The sequence below is a fragment of the Oncorhynchus nerka genome, linkage group LG6, assembly GCF_034236695.1.
Source record: "Oncorhynchus nerka isolate Pitt River linkage group LG6, Oner_Uvic_2.0, whole genome shotgun sequence".
NCBI classification, from domain to species: domain Eukaryota; kingdom Metazoa; phylum Chordata; class Actinopteri; order Salmoniformes; family Salmonidae; genus Oncorhynchus; species Oncorhynchus nerka.
In genome coordinates, this window is record NC_088401.1 from 59791744 (window position 1) to 59802166 (window position 10423).

At 40.7% G+C, this 10423-nt stretch overlaps 1 protein-coding gene across 1 annotated transcript; it reads right to left on the reverse strand.

The window, feature by feature from the left end:
* Positions 1 to 7134: 7134 nt before the first annotated feature.
* LOC115130776 (nanos homolog 1-like) lies at positions 7135 to 9698 on the reverse strand. The gene has a single exon (XM_029662222.2). The coding sequence runs from the start codon at positions 9568 to 9570 to the stop codon at positions 8890 to 8892; it is 681 nt and encodes a 226-aa protein (XP_029518082.1). The 5' UTR covers positions 9571 to 9698; the 3' UTR covers positions 7135 to 8889.
* Between the last annotated feature and the right edge of the window lie 725 nt (positions 9699 to 10423).

Here is a 10423-nt window from a genome sequence, read left to right on the forward strand (position 1 = left end):
ACCAGGTGGAGGAGAAGAGGACAGAGGTATGAAGAGAGGAGGCTATGAAGAGAGGAGGACCACATGGCCCAGCTCCGGCCCTGCTGGGGCCCTGACAGCTGACCAGATGGCAGAAGTATTAGACCAACAAAGGCAATCTAATGAGGGGGACAATGGAGGCCGGGCCAGGGAGGGGAGGGGGTGGTGTGCTGACAGCCACCGTGATGGAGGGATGGCGAGTGAATGACAGAGACAGGCAGGCCTGAAACCCCAAAGAGTCAATACACTTCCCGTCCCTCCCTCCCTCCAACCCTCCCATGTATACATCTCCTTCATGGCCCCACCCCTCCCCCTGGCAGTAATATAGGGGGCTATGACTTTATTACCCCTCATTAACACAAATTAGACCACTTGAGCCCCCTGAATGGAGATGACAAATTGAATTAAGCGTTTGGAAACAAGTCAGTCCCCACCCCGGCCAGCCTGCGACCATATTGCCTTAACATTCAAGGGGGAAGCCATAAAAACCTACTGATGCCTGCTATTATTTGAGCTTCTTTGAGAAGCTGTGAATGGTTAAATTCCTTTGGAAATGATTGGGATACTTTAGCTCCCTGAGTTAAGCTTGGTGTGTTAAGTGAGGATTAATGGTGAGTGTAGCAGATGGTTTGGCCTTAAAAAACGTATGTGCCATCGTAGTGTTTTTAAGGGTTTGCTGAGGGTTCTCTTGTTGTGAGAAAAATGTCAAATATACTGCAAAATATGTCCAAAATTATCAACGAAATGATATCAACTATAGACCTAGGAGAGAATTCACGTAAATGACATTTAGAATTTAAACAGACTTTTTGGTGCACAAATGTTTGATTGCATTAATTTTTTTCAGGGACTTTTTATGGAAATGATATTTAACTAAGCACTAATTGTACAGTGTTTCTTTAAGCCTGTCTTCTAATGGCTGTAGTCTCCGTCCAGTGTGTATCTCAGTTTGTTTATATAGCACCTTTCAACATCAGGATTGTGTAATACTGTGTGTAGGAGTTCTGGCTGAAATCCACTATCTCTGTTTTCCTCGCTAGACTGCCAAACTGATTATGTTTTCATTGGCCATTGAGAGCCCATGTCCTGCTGTGATTGCGTAATCACAATTTTGTCAAAATCACCTCATTCACAGGAACCTAATTTACAGGTGTGATGTAACTTCATATCATCCCCTTGTGAAAACTGCACAACATTGCACTGTATGACCACGCCATTTGATTTGAATAGGTATGTGTAGCTAGCGGAGCACACCTGTACTGCATTAGCTTGTTGATTGTACAGTTAGCTACAGGCTTCTGATTAATGGTATTGAATCAACTATTCTTATTCAGGGCAGTTTACTTCACAGCAAGGTTATTGTGGAGGTCCTCTATGCAAGTGAAGTGTGCTGTGTTGGTTTGCAGTGCCTACTATGCAATATACCACCATCTAGTGTTTGAAAAGGTACTTACATCTATGGGGCGTCTTGCTTTGGGCCGCCTTGCGTCACAAGTTTGTCGATTCTCTTTCTCTCTCACACACACACACACACACACACACACACACACACACACACACACACACACACACACACACACACACACACACACACACACACACACACACACACACACACACACACACACACACACACACACACACACACACAGATATGTTGAAGCTTGAGTCTTTGAGAATACATTTTAAAAAGCATAGATAGCTCTACTATCATTGCTGCATGCATCGTTGTCGCAAGGAAAACCCATTCCACATAACCTGAAACTATGCCACATTTGTCCAATTCACTCATGTAAAGAAACAGCAATATACTGAGTGAGGGAAGGTTTAAATACAAGCATCTTGTTTGTTTTCAAATCTAAAGTGTGCCATTTAATTTGTAATACAAACATACTAGCTATGTACTGTCTGTTGCTAATGTTTACCACACTTTATGTACATGCCAAATGTGTGTAAAACCATAGCGCCACTTAAAGCCACACTCTCTATGAGCTAAGTGCAATGGTCTCACCTTTCATAACCTAAAATGCAAGAATGTATCAATGCATTGTTTGTTTTATTTGTAATTTGAGGGAATTGTAAACCAACAATATATATCTGAACTTGTTGATTTCATGGACTTTCAAGCCTTGCATCCATGGTCCACGTGTAAATGATCATAAATGACATTTCCCAATGATGCAGCTTCTGTTTCAAATCAAGTCGGGTGTTCCAATGGGCTCAAACACAGACTGCAGTGTAGCTTTATTATTCATTGTGATCCAGAAAGGCATTTTTTCCCCAGGCTTGTATAAGGCTGACACCTTGTGGATCTCAATTACACTACAGTAGGTTTACTCCGCGTTTCCTGTAATCTAAGGATGATGCTTATCAAACAGCACCAGGTGGTGCTAAAGTACTAGCAATTTTACTATATCCCCCCAAACAGCAAGGCACACCATTGCAATTACAGCTGTTTACTGAACGAAACCATAGTTTCACTCAATGGGCTTCATTGTTATGGGAAACGTATGTTTACATTGCCAAAGCAAATGGAATAGACAATAAACAAAAGGAAAATAAACAAGGGAAATAAACAATCAGTAAACATTATGTTACACTAACTTAAAATCATTTAGACATTTAAAATGTCATATAATTGTCTATGTATGGTGTTGTAACAATGTGCAAGTCGTTGAAGTATGAAAGGGAAAATAAATAGACAGATAAATATACGTTTTATTTACAATTTTGTTTTTGTTCCAGTGGTTACCCTATTCTCATGGCAACGTGCCACAAATCTTGTCCTGTGACTGCAGTATTTCACCTAACAGATATGGGAGTTTATTCATGTTTCATCTCTCTCTCTCTCTATCTCTCTCAATTCATTTTTAAGGGGCTTTATTGTCATGGGAAACACATGTTTTACACTGTCAAAGCAAGTGAAATAGAAAAGAAACTAAAGTGAAATAAAGAAGAAAAAAAACATATAGTAAACATTACACTCACAAATGTTCCAGAAGAATAATGACATTTCAAATGTCTTATTATATCCATATGCAGTGTTGTAATGATGTGCATAAACTTAAAGATTATTTCACTTAAAGTACAAAAGGGAAAATAAATATAGGTTGTATTTACAATGGTGTTTGTTCTTCACACTTTTCTTGTGGCAACAGGTAAAACATATTGCTACTGTCATTGCACACTGTGGTATTTCAACCAATATATATATTGGAGTTGATTAAAATTTGATTTGTTTTTGAATTCTTTGTGAGTCTGTGTAAGGTGAGGGAAATATGTGTCTCTAATATGGCCATACATTTGGCAGGATGTAAGGTGCAGCTCAGTTTCCACCTCATTTGTGAGCAGTGTACGCATAGCCTGTCTTCTCTTGAGAGCCAGGTCTGCCTTCGGTGGCCTTTCTCAATAGCAAGGCTATGCCCACTGAGTCTGTACATAGTCAAAGATATCCTTCATTTTGGGTCAGTCACTGTGGTCAGGTATTCTGACACTGTGTACTCTCTGTTTAGGGCCAAATAGCATTCTAGTTTGCTCAGTTTTTTGGTAAATTCTTTCCAATGTGTCAAGTAATTATCTTTTTGTTTTTTCTTGATTTTGTTGTCTCTGTCTCTCACTCTGCATGCATATGTGTTCTTCAACTATCAGTCTGTAGGGGGCACTATTGAGACACATTTCAGTCTTGGCCATGCGGCCTCACATCTTAATGAAACCCCTGGTGTGGACTGTAACTGTTACAGCCAGGCCTGCTATCCACCTGGGAGTGGTATAAAAGCAGTTGTGCAGGAAGCTTCTGCAATTTCCTCCCACTTGCGTCACATACGCATTACTGTGCATCTCACCCAAACCACAACCACATGGGAGCTCAATGAAGCTCTGGAATTTTCCGACTGCCAAAACACAAACAGAGACTAACTAGGAACCTCCTGAATCTGAATGTATTTCAACTTTTATTGTATAAGGTTAGGGATTTGGGGAGTAAAGTCATATTTTTGCAGCAACACCTAGTTGCCTATGGATCCTTGAGAACTGACAGCAAATGGCAATGTCAGTTCTTAAATCAATGACGGTATAAATGGGAATCATATTATGAGTATTTCCACAGCTACAGGCTTATACTGTGTAACTCTTTGTGTCTATGTTTGTGGTATGCACAATAACAACAACAATAAAGCCGACAGAAAGACATTTCTGTAATATACGGTTGTCCTATGTGGTCCCTTCATGTTGTTAACAGATGCTTCTCTGCCTGGATATACTAGCTCCCATAGGAATCTCCCTTAGCTTTACACATCATGACAGTAGCACTTCCACGGTAGCATAAGTTATTTATTTTCTGTTTCTGTTACCCCCCCCCCCCCCCCCGGCTTTCCACTCCTCGGCAAAATAGAACGAGAAAGGAACTTAACACCAGAATATTGGCTATCACAGTAAGACAACAACAACCTCAGGCCAATTGTAATGAAAGTTGCTGTTCTGGTCGGATGCAATTTTGGCTTACAGTGTATGCATTGAATTAATCCACCAAGAGTACTACTCTGTAAACATGGGCCAAAGTATATTAGCAACCCTGCTTTCTACATCCTGCCAAGTGTGCTCATTCTATTGGCACGGGATAGTGTGCTTGCCTTGCAAGTGCATGGTGTCAGGTTGGTGTTGTGTTCCTCCCCAAATTTGCAGAATTGGTTTGAAAAATAGGAATGGCACTACAGGTTAGAGGCACACCCAGGTATGAAGGGTGCAAGAAGGGGCTTGAAAATGTAAGCATGGGTGTGCTTTGTGAATTGTATTCAGTACATATAATAATATAGTAAATAGCACTAAAGTGCCAATAATAATCAAACAAATCGGTTAGATAATAGAAAGTAACGACCACAATGCACTTTCAATCTTAACAACCTCAACAATGACCACATGAATGTGTCTTGTAAAAGTCCTATATTTATGAATGATGTCTAACATGAACATGCTCAAATCTTACCCCATCAAATGGCAACTTACTGGAAGACTTCCCACTAATACCCCTCCATATGGGGACTCGTGTTTCTTCGATGATTCATGCATGTCAGGTCCACGGGAAGCTGGGGAAAGCAATATGTTGGAGGCACTTAACCTTCCTCCCTGGAATGGTTTTCATGCTCTTCCTGTCTAATATGCTCTACACAAAGTCCCCAGGTGACGAGAGGCAGCATCCTTAGGAAGAATGATTCTGAGAAAGGGGGGGGGGGGGGGGGGGGGGCGGGGAGGAAGCCAATAAGTGTGACACCTTGCCCTGTAAGCAATTATCCATCTTCAATAATGTTATCACGTAGAAAATGACAGAGGGGGATATGAAGGCCCATGGGGCCAATGAACAGTGTGAGTGTGTCCTTTTAGCCCAAGCTAACAGCAACAGCTGAGTCGATTCGCCCCAGCACTCTGTAATAGAAATAGTGACCCATGTTTATTCAGCATTGTATGATAGAGGTCAGGGCTACACAAGTAGTGTCCAGAGAGTTGCAGGTTCATGTTCCAGGTGGGAGCGTCTGGTATAGAAATCCCCAGCTCAATTACGGTTGGTATTGTGAGGTAGGTAGTATTAATCATAGATGATATAGAAATAGAAGTGAATTTATTTGGACATAGTCATCTATCCATGAGATATGTGAATTAAGATTTATTGGTGAAGTTATTTAATTTACATTTCTACATATGATGCAGTCTGCAGTAGGCTATTATGTTAGGCCCAAGTCCTAACTTCAGCTAAGGCGGCTGAGATTCAATCTGAATCCCTACTTGACATTTAAAGGTAAATTACAATTGAGCCGACATCAGCGTTGACATTGAATGCAATCTCTGCCAACGAGGTAACATTGCCTTTAAAAGACGCTTTGTCTACAAGCATGATCGGATTGAATCCCAACCTGAGTACCTCTATTAAATCTTCTGTAAATGATGCATTGATGTCAATGGGAGATTTGTGAGGAAATGTGATATGTGAGCATACTGTTACATAAATTAGAGGTCTTCTCTACAGTAACAACCCAGTATACACAACCAAAAGATTAATTATTCACCTCAGAAAACTAGTGGATGGCCACTACTGACTGAGAAGACTTTACAGTAGGCCTGTAGTGTAAGTGCCAAATTATGGCACTAATAAGTATTATTTGTTTACTGTTTGGCATCTAACATAACACATACAGTCATAATATGAACCCAGTCCATGTACTGTTATTCCTCCTCATACCATGTACAAAAACTATTATCTGTATAATATAGGCTTACAGTATGATATTGACAGACAGCCATTTCCCATAATAAAATCATGTTAGAAATTCACCCCATAAATGGAGGAACTAACTAGATTAATCAAATCCTGTTGGCAGCACAGCTAATGGGGTGGGGCAGCATGGGAATAGGGCCTGGTATGGCAGCCATGTTTGTCTGAAATGATCCCCTCCAGGCTTTTCCCCACCACTGTTCTCCAAGAGATAAATCCCTGTTGCACTTAGTATCCATCCATTTTTAATGCAGGGCCCCAGCTGGAGAATGAGAGGGAGGGAGAAAGGAAGAGGAGAGGGCTGAGAGGTGTGGATGGCTGTGCCCAAGGCCTCAACACAGCACCCGAGTGCTTAGTGTATACTGTCTGTCTGAATCTCCCTTTCTCAAAACAGGTCCAGAAGTTATGGACTACTGGCTGCTGCCATTCCAGAGATAGCAGACAGAGAGGCTAGGAGAGGGGGGCATTATTCAATAGACTTCAGAGCAAACAATGATCTGTGTTGAGTAGGGAGACACACTGGCCTAGACATTCCAGGGTGGGCAGCCTTCATGAACAACGGGCAAATGCTTGGAACAACCATGGGGCTTTGTTCCTCCAGCTGAGGTGGCTCTCATGCAGAGAGACTTTAACTTCTAGAGCGGAGGAAGACCACTCCCTCCATCTGTTGAAGTATGGACTTTAATGTTCTGTAGGCGGAGCCAATGACAGAGAGCCAAGAATGATATGTGCAATCTTTAATGGTATGGTCTAGCCTACATTTAATATCTGACAATGGCAATGAGATACTGTTCATGTAAACTGGTGAACGAGGTCTGTGTCTATCAAGTCGATCAATAACATCAAGGCATCAGTTATAATATTTGATAAGCTATTTATTCATGTAATTAATTCATATAGTATTATTCTGCACAGGCAGCATACAGGGACTAATTCATTCATATCGTATTATTCTGCACAGGCAGCATACAGGGATTAATTCATTCATATAGTATTATTCTGCACACAAGGCATATAAGGAAATTGTGGTAAAATATTAATAACAAAGATCAACAGTGTTTCTTTTTTCTCATTTCATTTAATCAAAAACCTCTGTTACAAGTGGCAAATTGTCAACTGTTTTCAATATATCCCATTCTCTTGCAAACAACCCCAAGAATGTAACATTGAACACATAAACTGTTAAAGTAGGGATAACACTATATACAGACAATCACGTTTTGGTGAAGAATGAGTAGAGCTTATTGGAAATACACTTTTGTCATGTTTGAATGCAGCAAAAGAAAAATACAATTATGTTATACAAAGATCAAAAATACTATTCAAACCCTTATTATAAATGGCAGCACTATATTAATAAACTGCAGTTGACATTTTACATGTAAGTACAAAATCCTGTTGAGGTAGTACCCTCTGAAGTCACTTGAAATGCTAAAATACTGAATAAACGTAAGTCAACTTTATATACAATAGAGCAAATCTCTCTTCCTCATTTCAGTTCATTAAAATTGTATAATCCTTTGGTTAACATAACTGTCAGAAATGTGCAGTATCACAAGTGACAACTTTCCATCTTTCCATCTTACATTCACAATAATTTTGCATCTTTTTGGATTTATTCAGGGAAATAATGCAAAAGGGGGCTAATACATTGTTTTTAGAAAGGCTTGTTTAATAACATTCATTTGCGCTATCCCACTATTTCTCAAGGTGAATTGTCCTCCTGACTCTACCATTGCAGAGCACTCCTTGCCTCCCCAGTTCAGTCCTCTGTTGAGGACTTTTTGGGGTAATTGTTGATAAAAGAAAAACTGCATTGAAAAGAAATGCCTACAAGCAATTATATCCAGTGTGTTACCCTCTCTTGGGAATGTAAACATCAAGGGTATATCTTATTGGGGTAATGATTATTCATAAGTCTGGGTGATGTGTGACATGGGAGATGAGTCATTTGGCTTGGCTATTATTGAGTATGAAGTTACCCAGAAAACACCAGGCCATAACAGAGATGTCATTGTCTTGTTTTTTTTATGCTACAGATATTACATGTCAACTTCAGAGCAAGTTTGAAACTGTGTTGTGGAGTGGCAGACCAAGGAATGGGCCTCAAAGAGCCATACCTTGTTTTACAGACATCTTGAATGGAAATAGTTTTATTCATGAACATTCTTACCCTTGTTTAATGACAAACATAACTTTGGTTTTCAAAGAGAAAAGAATAGCTAAGCTTACAGTAAAAAGTACTGGTAACATGACAATCACAACCTTCTCACGCCCTCATAAATCAATGTACCCCACGAAACATTCAGCATTTATTCACACATTGTGATTATGAATATAGGTGAATTTAAATGAACACGCAAAGTGCTATACACTATAAGAAGAAAATAAATTCAATGTATAACGAATAAAAACATCTATGTGAATAAAGCAACTATAAAAATATAAGAGATTTTGGAAAAAGCATAAAATCAATATATTGTTTTATTTGTTTATGAAGTCATGTAGCCTAGCCATTAGGACTGGGATATGCTATAGCCGCAATGGAAACAGTCATCTGAAAATTGTTCAGTGCAATTTAGTTTCTTTATTTGTGTACAAATCTATCTCTAGAATATTTTCATTCGCTTACCACCCACTGCCCTCCCTCCCTTTAATGGTCGCTGGGTTGGTTGATCTTTGGAGAGTGGACAGTACTTAATTGTGTGCGCATTGTCACCATTGGCACTGCAAAGAGGGCAGGTATAAGCCCGAAGAATGGGGCACACCACCCTCCCGTCCGGTGTCTTCAGAACGTGGGAGCCGTACACCTCCTCCGGCGCACCGTTATTCCTGCAGAAGACGCAGATTTTGGGCTCCTGTTTATTCCTTGACGTTGGTTTGCGCATCTTCCTCTCCACTCCGAACAGGTCAAATCCTGCGAAGCTCCCCCCGAAGCCCATGTCCCGGTCTTGTAGTGGGATGCCACCGATTTGGTTTTGGAATGGACTCAGAATTGAAAAGCGCTCCTTCAAGTCCAGGATGGAGGTAGGCGGGGGGCTCGCGGATGGACAACAGCAGTCCAGGTGTCCGCCTCCACTACTGCCCGAGATTACGCATGCACATTCTGGAGAGTCATCCAAACCCAGGGTTGCTTTCAGAGACTCGGTGATGGAGTTTGGGCTTTGGGGCAGCATGTGCTTGTTATTCTTCGTGACCAACGTCGACAGACCCAGATAGTCGTTCCAAAAATTAAAGGTATAGTCATATGGGTTGCGCGCACTCAAATAGTTATGATTGAGAAAATCCATGATTCTTTTTCTCCCTTCTATGCAAAAGCACCAATGTAATCCTCCAGGTTTACAGCCAGAGTTCGTTTCCAGGATGGTTGGTGAACTGGACTGCTCCAGGGTTCTTCTAGTGTATAAACGCTTGTACAACAGGCTTGCTGCTTATAAGGAGACCCGAAAGCTGAAAAGAGGGCGGGGCTCTCTTCTTAAACCAAGTTTATGATCAGGTTGCAGCGCACTCTTTCTCTGCCAGGGTAGGTTTGGAAAGCGGGAAACCGATTCGATAAGGTCCGACCTGGCAGTCGTTTACAAGTTGGAAAACAACCACATATCATAGTCACATAGCCTACACAGATATATATTCACACTTTTTTAACGGTTTCACTACGCATCAGTCATATGTGTTTAGAGCTACACCCGTAGCTTTATGACTTGATACAGTAGGGCAGGATCGAGCTACGCAATACATACATCATTGTTTCTTTGTATAGCCTACATTGGGGATAGGGAGTTAATTGTGGGTGCGATGTCAAAGCCTACTAAAATAGCTTACATACACATGTTTGTGCGCATTTCTGGTGCACACCTTAACCCTTTAAAGACCATGCATGAATAAAATCCCTTTGTTCCCGAGAGCACCCTCTCCACCACAGTGATACAACACTTCCCACCTGACTCTTGCCATATCGCTGAGTATTTGGATAATATTGTTAATAGTAGCCTAATGCCATATCATTTTCTGCCATGTGTAGGATTACCTCCTTACTGAAACTCACCATTAACCAAATTATTCCCCATTACGTCTATTACAATTCAATACTACATATTTGCCACTAATATCATGATTATCCCATTGTAGTAGGACTACAATGTA

Coding starts and splice junctions, on each gene's coding strand:
- LOC115130776 (XM_029662222.2), bottom strand. CDS start 9,570: ATGGATTTTCTCAATCATAACTATTTGAGTGCGCGCAACCCATATGAC.